Source organism: Orycteropus afer, unplaced genomic scaffold (genome assembly GCF_000298275.1).
Source record: "Orycteropus afer afer isolate SDZICR_OR568_19922 unplaced genomic scaffold, OryAfe1.0 scaffold01103, whole genome shotgun sequence".
NCBI lineage: Eukaryota > Metazoa > Chordata > Mammalia > Tubulidentata > Orycteropodidae > Orycteropus > Orycteropus afer.
Genome location: NW_006922690.1, coordinates 141,386 through 156,080, shown reverse-complemented (window position 1 = coordinate 156,080; position 14,695 = coordinate 141,386). Strand labels below are relative to the sequence as shown.

General features: G+C 45.2%; 1 protein-coding gene across 1 annotated transcript in view; it reads right to left on the bottom strand.

Annotated features, from left to right (window-relative positions):
- Positions 1 to 1,647: 1,647 nt before the first annotated feature.
- Positions 1,648 to 14,695, bottom strand: part of LOC103212791 (monocarboxylate transporter 8) — a 21,782-nt gene continuing 8,734 nt past the window's right edge. Inside the window, exons 3-7 of the mRNA XM_007958734.1 lie at positions 12,996 to 13,140; positions 9,436 to 9,886; positions 8,306 to 8,449; positions 3,745 to 3,973; positions 1,648 to 1,868 (exon numbers count right to left, since the gene is read on the bottom strand). Of these exons, the coding sequence (XP_007956925.1) occupies positions 1,648 to 1,868; positions 3,745 to 3,973; positions 8,306 to 8,449; positions 9,436 to 9,886; positions 12,996 to 13,140 (1,190 nt within the window). The remainder of the gene's footprint in view (positions 1,869 to 3,744; positions 3,974 to 8,305; positions 8,450 to 9,435; positions 9,887 to 12,995; positions 13,141 to 14,695) is intronic.

Below are 14,695 nucleotides of genomic sequence, written 5' to 3'. Positions count from 1 at the left end.
CCAGGATGGCCCTGACTTGGGGTGGCAAGTCACTGTTGTCTCCTAGTGATAGCTGGGGATGTCTGGCAAAAAGATGAAAGACTGGGGTGACAGGAACACAACAGACAAAGGTTCAGAGAAGGGAGAAGGAGACACAAAGAGTTGAAGTGGAAGAGAGAGGCTGAGCTCCTAATAAGCTGAGCTGTGCAAGTTGGATACAGCCTTACAGTGCCCTCCATCCCTAGACAGGAACACTGGGGGTGCTCTTCAGCAAAACAGTTGCCCAGAGCCTGAGCACTAAGAAGCAGCTGGCACCCATTTCAGAGGGATGCAGATGGTCTAGAGTCCATTTTTCCTGGCATCTTTCATGCCTGCTGGGGTTGTGGCAACTTCCTATGCAGAATGTCCCAGAGTGTTCAGTACTGGGGACACACTAGGGGGTAAAGGCTAGGATGGCTTCCCTTTCCTAAAACAAATTGTCCAAACCTATGTGCAGCTGCTGCTTGTACCATTTTGGGATCAAGGTTGGGAATGGGAGTTTTCCTAAAGCAGTCCCTTCCTTGGCCTGACCCAGGTTGGAAATATTGACATGTCATGAGTAATGCGAGATGGAGAAGTTGGTTCTTCACTATGTTGGTAACACTGCTCCTCCCAGGACCATGCCATCTCCCTGTCATCAGTCTTCCTCTGCCTACTGAGATGAAAGGAGTTTCTTCACATTTTGACAGGTGGATATAAGGGTAGGGAGATTTGAGGGCCTCCAGGTTAATACATTAGCCTGGGAAGTCTATAAAATTGGTGAGTAGAATTCTATGCTGTTTAATGTCCCTTCTCAATATGATATTCTACTTTTCCAGTCTATGATTCTATCAGCTTGAGCCAAAAAGTGAGATATGGCTCAGCCTGAGATGAGTGGGATTGATGCTAATGTCAAGGGTGGGCTGGGCCAAGGTGAGGCTAATTGGCTTAAGCTCTGGATCCCTCCTTTCTCCAAATAGCCATGTGTCTATGATAGTCATAAAAAGAAATAGGCAAGAGAAGGGGAAGGAGGCAGTAGAGGAAAAAAGGAAGAAAAGAAGAAAGAAGCAGACTATTAACCAGTTGTATGATGGGGAGACTGCCTGTATACTTGTCAAATGGTGGCACCCACACATCTTAGGAAGCCACAGCCTTCAGAGACTCTGAGGTTAAACAGGGCTTTGTGTTTCATTCTGCTTCCCCAACATAGCCCTCCCCTTTGCCAACAGCTCCCAAGGACAGATGGCAATCAACTCCTCAAAACACAGAGGCTTAGTTCTCCCCACTAGGCTCTAGAGACACAGTAGCACCTTTAGGAATTGCTTTTAGTAGGTGACTAACAAGCTGGGGCCAAGAGGTCCCATCCCCTTCTTCCCTGAGGAAGAAGTTCCAAGGGCCAGGGGGTGATCTCAAGCTTCCCCATATCCTGGGAGGAGAAGGACCCTGGCAAGTTTAAAGGCATTCATAGGGAAATTTTGGTTAATGGGATTGGAACACCTGGAGTTTTGGCTCCAAGGGGATGGTCAGGTGACTGAAATGCTATGTGCACAGGTTTGGGAAAGAGTGTGCTGGTGCAAAAATATAAATGCTGAGCAGAGCAGGGTGAAGAGGAATGGCTGGGAAGGAGCATACAATGGCAAGAAAGAGGAATTAGATAGGTTCCTCAGGGGTGGGAGAGCCTGGCAGCAGCTCCCCGTTGGGGTCCGGGTCAGGAGCCAACATCTTATCCTTGCTGGAATCCCTCTGCTCTTTCTTGAACATCTTTTGATGCATCAGAGGGACGAAGAAGAGGATTATAGCCCCAATGATGGGGGGCACACCGGCAAAGTAGAAGGCCACATGGTAGTCTCCAAAACAGTTGCGGAGAAGCCCTGCAATAATCAAGAGAGACAAGTCAAGTTCAACTTTGCCTGACTGCCCAAAGGTGCTCTCTGCCCTACAAGGGGCCTTACAGTGCCTCTCCAGAGAACCTTGACCTGCACTGTCTTGACTCAAGAGCCCTTTAAACTCAAACATTCCTAGAAGGAAGAAATAAAACTTGTACTATAAGGGCAGGTGACTCCTCCCTGAAGTACTAAGGCTGCAGGCTCTTGGGGTTAATGCTCATTATGAAAGAAGCTATTGAAACTTCTCTTAAATTTGTGACTTTGATAAGGCTAACTTCCCATCACTCCAAGTTATGGAGTTAGGAAATAATTTAAAAGGACTCCACAGAAGATGGGTGTTATGGATTAAATTTTGTCCTCCCAAATATTTTAAACCCTAAACCTCTGTACCTGTAAATACGACTTTGTTTAGAAATAGTTGTTTCTATTATGTTAGTGGGGCCATACCAGAGTAGGGTGAGTCCTAAACTTAATTACTTCTGAGTTTAAAAACAGCAGAGTAGATACAGAGATATATGTACACAGGGGAAGACAGACACCAAGGAATGCCAAGAAGCACCAAAGAACACCAGTGAATGCCAAGGATTGATGGCTGTCACCAGAAACTATGATAGAGATCCATAGAAATAACTAACACAGTGAAGACCCTGATTGAAAACTAACTTCTGTTTAAAGCACTTGGTAACTAAGAAAATGGCTAGGTCTTGGCTTGTTCATAGTGATATACCTTTCTCCCTGACCTCAACTTAGGCTAGAGTGTTCTTATGGAACAATTCAGTTGGATTCCCATCTGCTTTAAGAGAGGCTGTATGTGTACCCTTCCTTCAAGCTACAGATATGTTTGGGCCTTCTGGGTCCCTCCAAGCTACCAATACTGTGGATGTGTTTGTCATGGGACACAGGCTTCCCCTGCTCACCTCTAGGAGCTCACCTCAGAGGGAGGATGAGCCCAGAGACATTGGTTAGGAAAAGCAACAAGGCCCTTGGGCTGCTCAGAAAGTAAGCGCTTTTGGGTTCAGGGACTAGGTAGAAGTTCTCATCCCCCAGTAGGCAGTATGGCTTGTTGCTCAAGGGGCCTGAGAGAAAGTTCTGGCCACTATTATACAGCATGAGTAGTGCCCTCATAAGACGTTGCACAATATTTGTTGAGTTAGTCCAGTTGACCAGCCTAGGAGAGAATAGCCCATGACACAGTGTTCGCAATAAATAATATAGGGGAAAAAAATGGAGTTCCTTTTTCATTGATTTTCCTTTGTTTTCTGCATTCCCCTGGGGTACCAAAAATGCTCTTCTGGGAGAGTGGAGGCGGAAACTGTGAGTTCTGAAAGATGCCAAGCCACCACTTTGCCTGTCACTTAATGGAAGTGAGAGTCACTGACCTAGTCCTAAGGTCTGACCTTAATCAAATCTTATCCACAAGCTTAGTTCAGAAGCCAGTAGAAGAGGGGAATGTGTCTAAATCTTAAAACTAGGGCTACTTTCTCCTCTCTTCTTACCCAGCTGCCTTGCAAATAATCTCTTGCCTGTGGAGACAGAGGATATTGGATTAATAGAATGGTTAAGGAGGCAAAATTCATTTATTTCACTTAACCACCTTGAAGTAGCCATGCTGTCTATACTAAAAACCCCATTAAAACAGATATTCAATCGTGGAAAACTCATTCCGTAAAACGAACCCATGCATGTATGTACTCTTAGCTTCTTCCACCAGTAGTGGTAAGGCATTTCATGCACTCTGATAAGACTGTTAAGACAAAGAATAAGAGAAAGAGAGGCCTCAGGCAGATATGCTCAGGAGAACTAGAGCCCAACAAAGACAGGACTCCCCCCACTTATGCCCTCCTTGGAATAGCAACCTCACCTGCAATGGGGGGCCCAGCAATCATCGGTAGGGCCATCATGCCCAGAAGGTAGCCAATGGCCTGCGAGGCCTGCATTGGGCCCACCAGCTCAAAGGCAATGGGGGCCATGATGGTGATGAAGAAGCCATCGCATAAGCCCAGGAAGAGGCAGACAACGATGAGGCCCCCGAAGCCCCGACACAGAGGAATCATCATGGACATCAGGCCCAGGAGCAGGAAAGAGATGACCTGGGGGAGCAAGGGCCTGAGGTCATGCTGTGCTGGTCAGCCAAAGCCACATAGTAAATCACATGTCCTTTCTCAGGGCCTCATTTCTACTATCTATTAAATGGGACAGGAGGGTGTCAACAGGGAGTGCAGTTGAACTAACTGGTGTCTCAGGCACCTTCTAACTTTTACATTGATGGATTCAAAGTCTTTAAGAGAGTCTCTGTTTAACTGTGATGATGTCAGGATTAAAAAAAAAAAAATGAGGGTGGCTGTGGGGTATGGGCCCTGGCTTCAAGAGGTTTGTCTTTGCATTGGACCTTGAGGTAAAGGGTGAATCTGCTTTCTAATCCTGAATTTGATTACCCTAGGAATCTGAGAATAAGCCATGTTGATGTTCCTAGGGATTGGAAGAGGAAGCTGGGAGGGAGCAAAGATGTCTTGCATGAGGAGTAGACCTAGGCTTGAATGAAAGGCACTGCTTCCTGAAATGCGGAAGGAACCACTGCTCATTTTTATGGGGATCTGAGTTTAGAAAACACCTTTGCATGAAGGAGACCATTGGGAGGTTCACCCAAGTTTCTTATGGTTCTGGGAGCCTCTAGGCTTGGCTGGGCACCCTGAGAGAACAACAAATCAGTCTTTCAAGAGAACCAAGCCACTGGGAAGGTGTCTAGGGAGCCCAAAGCCAGCCCAAAGGCACTGAAAAGCCGCTAGGATATCTTTGGGCACAACAAAATGTTTTCAAAGCAAAGAAACTGCCTTTCCAGAGGCTGGTTTTTCTCTCTAAATATAAGGATGAGTCACTGGAAACACAGCTGTCTTTTGATTAAGTTCATTTGTATCCCGTGTTTGTGAGCCAGACTGGAGACCTGGACTGCAGGCAGAAAAAGGACCCCCTTCTCCCCACCTGCAGCTGCCAACAGATCAGGTCTTCCCAGGGCCAGAGCTAAGATCCAACTTGTTTACCATGGCCCAAGGATTTTTCAATATTTTGTAGAGGCAAGCTAACTTACCCAGAAACACATGAAAGAAGCAGAAGAATCAGGCTGTTTCATGCTCTAATGATTTTCTGTATTATTGCTGGCAGTGAGTTTGTTAGGTTGATCTGTTGGTTTTTGGAGAGGAGGACAAATGTGCTGGCCATACCATCTGAGGAAATCTCTTTATTGGGGGATCTTTGAACTTTACCCAGGCTGTTTTGGGATAGCTAGGCAGAAGCTAGGAATAAGAACCCAGACAGCCCTTGCTTCTCCTCTAGATTCATACCACACAACTATGAGTTAAAACCAGACCCAACTATCAGCCAAGCCCCTTGTGACAATTAAGAATTAATGTCATTATATAGCAAAAGACCTCCATCCATTAACTGATTTGAATGGGCTAATTACTACCTAAGTAGCTCTGGTCGTGTAGTGCCTAAGGCATTTGACTTCCAACCAGAAGGTTGGTGGTTCAAACCCACCAAACACTCCACGGAAGAAAGATGGAGCAATCTACTTCCATAAAGATTTACCACCTCTGAAACCCAATGGGGGTCGCTATGAGTCGGAATCAACTCAGTGGCAGTGAGTTTTTTGTTTGTTTGTTTGTTTGTTTTTGTTTTAATTACTACCTATTGTATCAAGCTGTTTCTCTCCAGGATTATGAAATTGAAAATCCCTCTTGGAACTGAGAATCGGGCCTCAAGAACTAGCCCCAAATGAGGCTGTTCTGTAGGTTTTCACTGTCTTCTTTTCTTTTTTTCCCCCTCACTGGCTTAAAGATCTTTATTTATTTTTTTAAAATTGTGATTTGGGTGAAAATTTACACAGCAAGTTGGTTTTCCACTGAACAATTTTGTTTTGATTGCAATCCCCACAATGTAACAGTACTCTTTCTACTTCTTCCCCATGTTTATCATTTCCCTTCCTCCTTCTTTCCCATTTTCTTTTTGGATAGATAGGCAGACAGAATGTGCAAGAGCTCAATACCAGACACATGTGCCTGTCCTTGCCAGTAGCAGGAATCACAGTGTCTAGTGAATCTTTCTGGGCTTGCTGTGGGTGGCTATTCACAACCTTGAGCTGTGTATACTCAGCTGTTGTGAATGGCTGCCTCCAAATTCTTGTGATGGAATCTTAAGGAGTTCAAAAGAAAGAAATTCATCCTTTGTCCATGCTCTCAACTTGTGAAACTCACTAGCAGGATAAGCTTGTACAATGCACTTTCCCTCTTTTGGCCTCAGTTCTCCAATTTGTAAAATGAGGGACTTAGACTACAAGTTGAGGAAGATATGTTTAAGCTATAATGTCCTAAGATTATTTTTATACTATTCTAGGTGGTAAAACCGGGTCAAGTAAGAGTGGAAATGGGGAGCAGAAGGTGAATGGGTGAGGGAGAAGTGGTCAGCAGAAGTACTAGGTCCTAAGCTTAGCTAATACCTTCCCCTCCTTTGGAGCACCCTCTGAACAATAGAGAAAGAAAGGTTGCTCAGACTCTACTTCTTTCCTAGGGGTTGTTGTGAAAATCAAATGAGCTATATGGCTAGGGAGAACCTTCTATTTCTTCTCAAAATAAATACCTGGCCCAAGTCCAGTTCAGCTTGATTTCTAGAACACTTTGGCATCTTCGAGCTGCTGATACTGGCAAGGAAGACCTTACAGGGATGGCATGTAGAACAGGCTAGCAAAGCCACAATTATGAACAAAGCCACCCAGAGAAGGTACTTGCTAATATTTACATAGTAAATCAAATGTTCATAATTGGTTTATCTCAATCACAGTTTCTTTGCTTGACCTTGGTCAAGTCACCTATGATCTCTAGGATTTGTCTTTGCTAACTATCACTTAGGGTAAATAGGAATAGGAGAAGAGTATTGCATGGGAATTCAGTTCTGCCACTACTGGCTGTGTGAGCTTTTGCCCGGTATCTTCATCAGTGTAATGAGAGATTGGACTTGATGAACCATAAGAGCTCCTCTAACTTGCACACAGCAGATTTACCAGCTTCTGAAAACCTAACAAAGAGTCTAACACAACAGAACATCTTAATCATATCCTTGACCAAGACATCTGAAGGTATTTGAGAAAGCACTGGGGGCTGCCAGAAGAGAGAGAAATCCTTCTGTAAGTGTAGTCAAGGTCCCTTTGAAGTGTTTTTAGAGCTTCACCAGCAGACAAGTGAATCAGAACTCAGTCACCTTCCAAATGGATTATTTGTGACCACTTGTTTTCTGGTAATGCCTTCACCCCTGCACGAGATTCCACACTTGGTCACCTTCTAGTATGCCCAGGTGCAGGAGTGAAAAGCATAAGCCAAATCAGAAAGACAATATTTCTGCCACATAGACAGGCAGACAGCCTGAGCAATAGTCTCTATTCTAACCAGACTAGTGCCTAGTTCACACAATCATGTGGCTATTTCCCATAACATGAAGCTCCTTGTGTCACTGTCAGAAAGATTAAAGCCTTACATGGCTATAACATATTTTACTTCACAAAGTCTGCTCACACCTATATTTCTTTTGATACTCATCTGTGAGATGAGATAGTCAAGATAAGAATTATTCCCATTGCAAAATGAGGAAATAGGGCTAAAGAGGAGAAGAGAGGTCTAGTCTCTTCTGGCAATTGTTTTGTATCCATTATAGGATGGTGTTTTGGAACTTGGTACCAAGTAGCTCTGGAAGTATTGTGATGGATCTTGGCCCGGACCTAGAAGAGATAAACACTGGACCATAGAGCGCTACAGATGCCAAAGACCCTTCAAGAGAGGATAGCAATGAGATCAGATCTCACTGGGAACAGCATCTAGCTCCTGTCCTCACTTTCTTCCTTACAGATGGAGGGGCCACTGTAAATAACACCTTCTTTTTAAAATGTTCTGAAAGTGGACCTGGAGTCCCTGGGTGGCACAAATGTTTAAGCAGTTGGCTACTAAATGAAAGATTGGAGGTTCAAATCCTTTCAGGGATGCCTCAGAAAAAAGGCCTAGTGATCTGATTCCAAAGGGTCACAAGCAGGAAAATCATATGGAGGAAATTTCTACTTTGACACACATAGGGTCACCATGAGCCAGAATTGATTCGACAGCAACTAGTTTTGTTTTTAAGATGTCCCATATTCACTGCTTTCATTAGATTCTTACTCTATCAAGATCTATAAGGATGATTGTCTTCATTTGAAAGTAGAGAGGAAACTGAGGCTTAGATAATTTGATTGATTTTCCCATGTCACACAACAAACTGGTTTCAGAGTTGGAGCCCAGTGCACAGCAGTTGCACATCGTACCATGTTATCCCAAAGGCTGGGGGTAACCTAGGATCTGTGGTAGGCTGTTCCTTCCCACAGTGGACAGGATGGCCATACTCACCTGCAAGTAGATCTTCTTAAGTCCAGGAATGGAATCGCTGATACGGCCTGACACAAGACGCCCGAGGCCTGAGGTAGCCCCAATACACACCAAGAGCACCCAGGTCTCCTTGATTTCTGAGAACTCCTCTTCCACATACTTCATCTGAAAAGTATAACACCAGGTCCCCAAGGACAGGAAGAGGAAGAGAAGCTAACTGTTGGCATTTCCAGAACCCTTTAGTGCTTACTTTCCTAAACCAGGGCAACAGCCTTCTCCTCTGTAGCCCTAAATCCAGGACAATCTTTCTAAATGCTCCCAACAACCTAAAAGGCCGTATAGGTCTCCCTTGGTTACCTGGATTCTGGGCTTCTGAGCAGCATCTGAAAGGGGTAGGGTATCTCCAAGCCCCTTCCAAGCCCTGGCAGGACAGAATACACTCCTAACAGCTGAGAAAATCCAAGAGTTCCTCTACAATCTCCCTAATCTACCCAGAACTGATAGTCTGGGGTAAAGCAGGACAGCAGGGGAGAAGAATCCATCAAAAAGAAGAATCCACCAAAGAAAGATCTTCCAAAAGCACATTCTAAGGAACCCAAGGTCTGTAGAGGACAACTGGGTTACAACCAAGGGTTCTGTGGCCATGTAATTTTGGTGGATGCTGAGTTAAATAAAGCTAAATGGGTTCTTTTGCTGCAAGTTTTTTTTTTTTTTTTTTTTTTTAAGAACATTTAATAGATTACTACATATTATGAAACTCTAAGAGGGAAAGAGAGATCTAATGGGTGTTGTTTCCTAAACAAAATCGTCTGACCATAAAGACCTTAGAAAACTGTATCCTTGGGCCATCTAGGCCAGTCCCCTGCATCCAGACAATGCCTATCTTCTCCTAAAAGTCTATCTAGATTGATCAGTGAGGAAACCACAGCCCATTGACCTTCCTGTGAGGAACTCCTTTCATTTCCCATTAAAGTCTTCCCTCAACCTGCGCCCTTCCCCTCCCTGGGTCTCTCCAACCACTGTTTTGTCTTTTTCTGAAACTTTCAGCTCTGCCCTTTCAATATCCTCTACCCCCCACCCTATGAATTCTAGGCAGATTGAAGGCAGCTCCCTGGGTCCAGGTGGGGTGGGCCCACTCTCATATTCCTCACCAGGTGTACATAGGGAATGAAGTAGCCAAGGGCAGCAGCAGCAATCCCGAAGGCCCAGATGCGGTAGGTACGTTGGCGAAACACTCGCATGTTGAAATACTTCCTGAGCTGAGCCAGAAAGCGCTGGTGCAGGGTATGGACACCCATCTTGCTTGGGGTGTCCTGGGAGCTGGGCAGGAGGGGCCGGTAGGTGAGTGAAAGCAGCATGAGAACAAACATAAAGGTACTCAGCACCTGGAAGGTTTGGGCCAGCTTGATCTTGTCCCCCAGCATATTGATGAGGAAGGGGAAAGACATGGAGAAGATGCTACTCCCAGCAGACACCACACCATTGGCCAGACCCAGGCGGCGTTGGAAATAGTGGCCCAGGATGACGAGGGATGGCTGAAAGGCGAAGGAACAGCCACAACCAAAGAGAATCCCATAGGTGAAGTAGCGCAGGCTTAGGGAGCTGTGGGGGAGACACCAAGAGCTGTTCTCAACAGCCTGATCAGCAATTCACCTGCCTTTTTCCCTTAAGACCTCCACATCCCCCTAAATCCACAGCCCCACCTGCCACTGATCCTCAGAGAAGACAAGGAACAGGGCCTTCTGATCCCCATTTTGCAGATGAGGAAGCAGATGCTTTGAGAGGTAAAGTATTTGCCCAAGGTTACATAATCAAGGATCAATAAAGCTTGGATTTGAGTCCAGGTCTGTGTGACTCTAGTAATCATTCCACAGCACCCCATCAAATAGAATTTTTCAAAAGAAAGCCAGAACCAGCCTACGCAAAGGCTAGATGAGGGACTACAATTTCACCTCACTGCTCACTGAGACTTGGATAAGCCATAGCCATAGCCACTATCCACCATGGATAGGCTGGTGGCCACAACTTTATCCAAAGTAGTAATAAAAAATTTACAAATATCTCTGATGCTGAAAGGTTGAGACCCTCCATAGGACTCTTTAGTGTCTTTCTTCATGTTTAAAGCTCTTGAGACACCCCTGGGGATCCTGAGGTGAGGAGTCCCTTTAACTTCTAGATCCTTGCCTCTGTTGCTGGACATGGCTTAGCTCTCCATAGTAGCCTGAGGCTGAGGGAGCCAGGTTGGTTGCCAAATGGGAAGTGGAGCCTCAAAGAAGTTGAGGGCCTGGCCAACACAGCTCTTGGCTTAAAACTCTTTGAACCTGCTGTGGCCCTAAGTCTCTGTAACAGAAGGCAAAGTCTTAGAAGGAAAAAGGTCATGGGCAGGTCAGCTTGGCCAGCCCTCTGCCCCCAGACAATATTTGCACAGCCTAATGAAGAATTCTGTTTCTTTTTTATGCTTCCATATGTTTTGGAACACACCTTATCTGCCCATTTACTTATTTAATTCTCTCCATGGTCAGGTAGTTCATCCCCATGGATAGACCCAGGTCTCATACTAAAGGGCTGAGCCTATGCTGCAGAGATGATGTGGTTCTATCATGCATGTTTCCAAGAAATCTCCCATAATCACTGTTCTCCATCTGCTTGCATTAACTGGACATGAGTAAGTGCTCTGGTTTCAAATGGTTTGCCTTCACTTGGAACACACAGAGAAGCCAACTGCTCCTATTCTGTCAGGTTCCTTGGAGCTTGCTTCCATTAGATTCTTGAAGCACTTTTGGTTTTTGGCCTGGGCTGGGAGCCTTGTGTAAGGGAGAGGAATTAGAACTTTGGGAAGGGGGCTGGTGGAAACAAAGCATGGGATTCAGTTAAGGGTGTTGTATGGTGAATCTATTTCTATCTGGGCTCCAGGACAGAAGGCCTTTGAGTTGCGCTTGCTAAAGCCTCACAAACCGTGCCTGCACTCTGACCCATTTCATGCCATCCAAGGGAAATCAGAGCCCTGAGTCAGACAACTGTAAGGATGACTTGGAGGACTAGCCACAGGCAGAAACACTTTTCTACTGCTTGTGAAGCCATCCAGAAAGATTTTTGGCTCTGAAGATGTCCATACAGAAAGAGCAAATGGAGTGAGGAGGGAACTAGGGGCTAGAGAACAGAATGCCTACTCCAGCATGCCTAAAGATGAGCACCAGGAGAAAACACCACATCTGATTTCCGTCTCTTCCTGTAACTGAACCCATGTGGATTGGAAGGGAAATGGGATTCATATGTTGATAATTTGTTTACATTTTGTTCTGTTCAGCAGTGCAGTGCTGGGACTGGAGCTTTGTCTGAGGCCTAGCTCTTCCACATAAAGAGCTAGGCACCAGCCTTACAGAGGGCAAATGAAGCTGATCACTAGAGGGGTCCTGAAAAGGTTTTTGAGCTGCTTCACTGGAAGGGCTGAGCAGGTTCCAGGACATGCTTATTAACCTCCTCTATACCAATTGAATGAGACAGTGCCAAGAAATCATAGCAGGCCAAATCCAAGCTCTTTGGAGTGTAGGCCGGGTGGCTGGAAATGCTCAAGTCATAAAGAAAGCTGGTTTACCCTCACAGGACCCAATTGTGGCAGAACACAATTAACATTCTCCTCTGGTAGTCCTAAAGAACATATCCATGGTCATTCTCTGGGAAGCCAAGCTCAAAAAGCAAGTCTCTGACAAGTTAGCTCTGCCCTCATTCCAGACATGTCACTATGGCCATTCCCAGGTCCCCAGGCTTCTATTTTCCTAATTCATCTCAGGCAGATTGGAAGTAGGAGGTACAAAAACTTCCAAAGTGTCTTTGGCAGAGAGTCAACAGAGTATTTTTTTTTTATTTTATTTTTTAGGAATCCCACATTCCTCAGGGTGTGGTGTAGGGTCTTCAGTTATTCCATCCCCTACACACATGCTTCTGCAGGTTTTGAAGAAAAGAAAGCAGAAAAAAGAAACTTATGGCCTGCTCCTCACCTGACTGTACCAAGTTCTGTCAGTGAGACTAGGGTTTGCATTTAGCCTAGGCCCATCTGGGTAGCTGTACCTGTTCAAACTTAGGACAGTGTTAAACATCCAAACATCTTTTTTCATGACAAAGACACGAATTTTTGTCCCAAATCCATCCATGCATTGGCAGGCAGAGATGCCTGGAAAAGGGCCAGAAATGTTAAACATCCTTGGGCTTAGAAGACCTTTTTTTCTTCAAAAGATTCCCTCAGAAATCCTGGAATGCTAGATGTTCAAATAGGCTCCACTTGAGTAGCTCATTTCTGGGAAGGAAGGTGGGGTCATGAGATGTGTCGCATGTTGGAGGAGAATAGAATAGCAGGGCTGGAATAGATGAGAAGATCATCTGGTCCAATCCCCTCATGTTACAGATATAGAAATTGAGTCCCAGTGGGGGGAATGGATTCATCAATTGTTCCACAGGCATTCATTGGGCAAAATTGGACTTGGGCCCAGTTGTATGAATTCCCAGGCTTGGGCTCCTCCCAAACCTTGAAACTCTTAGGTCTTCTTTGGAAATATTCCCTATCTAGATGAGTCCCATTGGACAATGAATCCTGGAGCAAGGATCTTGAGGCCAAGGTCATGGGGATCTGCAGTGAGAAGAGTGTTTCTAGCTGAAGCCCAGAAAGAAGCCAACCTTCACCCTTGGGAAAATGTCCAGCTACCCTTAGCCTTACCTGGTGAAGGAGCTGGTATGGAGACCAATGAAAGCAACAGCAGCCCCTGCAGTTGCTGTGATTCGGCAGCCCAAACGGTCAGTGAATATACTCACAATGGGAGAACAGAAGAAGACCATGCCCATAGCGAGGGCTCCTACCCATGCTGTGGAGACAAGAAGCACAAAGACACCTTAGTTTAATGTGGTGCCCTGGTGGCATGACTGGTATCTCCATTTTCCTTCTTTGGCTTTTCAGAGGCATTGCACTGGACTGAACTGCCGGACTGCTGGTCCTTAGTGGCCAGAGAGGTTAGGTGAGTTCCAAACCACCTCAAGCAGGGCCATATGAGTACCAGGAGCCTAGTTCATAACACATCTAGGATTTCAGAACTGAGGTAGGGGCCTTTAGAGATCATCCAACTCTGTAGAAGAGGCTTGCTTTGTAAGGCTGAGCAGAGAAAAATGTAAACAAATTAGCTAGCTACCAAAATAAATTCTTTTTCAACCTGACACACAGCTATACTACATTTCTCAGCATGTTTAGAAGTTTTGTGTGACCATGTGACTGCATTCTGAGCAATAGAATGTGGGTAAAAGTGATATGCACCAATTCTAGGTCTGGATCATAAAAAAATTTCCTATGAGGTTTCTGCCCTCCTGTAGGCTACAACTGTAGAGTGGCCTTGTAAGCCATGTATTGATACTGGCAGAACTGCCATCAGTTCTGCTTGGATCCTTGAACAGCTACATGGAGCAAAGTTCCCCCTCTCTTGCCAATCTGCAACCCTTACCCTGGATGTTACATGAGAAAGAAAGAAACTTCTTCTTCTTCTTCTTCTTTTTTTAAATTGTGATTTGGGTGAAGATTTACAGAGCAAATTCACTTTCTATACAGCAGTTCACATACACTTTGTCTCATGACATTGACCACAGTTTACCACAATGCAACAGCTCCCCTCCCACTTCCTCAATGCAACAGCTCCCCTCCCACTTCCTCCCCATAGTTACCTCTTCCCATTCCCAGTGTCCATCCCTCCATGCACTCCTGCTCCCTGAGCTGTCTCCCTATGCATAAGCAGCCTTCTTTCTCCCATGATTGAAGAAACTTTTTTTTTAAAGCCACTGAATATTTGAGGACCACTTATTTCAGCAGCTAAACCAACACAAACTAAAGCAAATTGACTCCTCCATCACCATCTCACTCATGAAGAAACTGAAGTCCAGAAATGTGAAAGGACTTATCAAAGATCACACTAGTGGTACAGCAGGGACTCAAACCTAACTCTCCATATTGCTAATCCCAAATTTATTTCATTATATTTTCTACTGGGGAGAATAAAAATTCTCATCACAGAAGGTGTGCAAGCAGAGACTAGATATAAAATGAGAATCATATTTGGACTAGACAACAATTCAGGCCCTATCAGGAACCGTAAGACCTATCCATAGCCTTAGGCACTGGGCTACTTGGCTTTAGGGGCAAGGAACATGAAGGTTAACCTTCAGGCGCTAAGGTCACACTTATCTTGGTCATTGGAACCAACCAAACCAAACCCACTGCTGTAAGCTGGATCTGACTCATAGCGACCCCTCCTTGGGTTTCCAAGGCAGTATCACTATGGAAGTAGATTGCCCAAACTTCCTTCCAAGGAGTGGCTGGTGGGTTTGAACCACCAGGCTTCTGGTTAGCAGTCAAATGCCTTAGGCACTATGCCACCA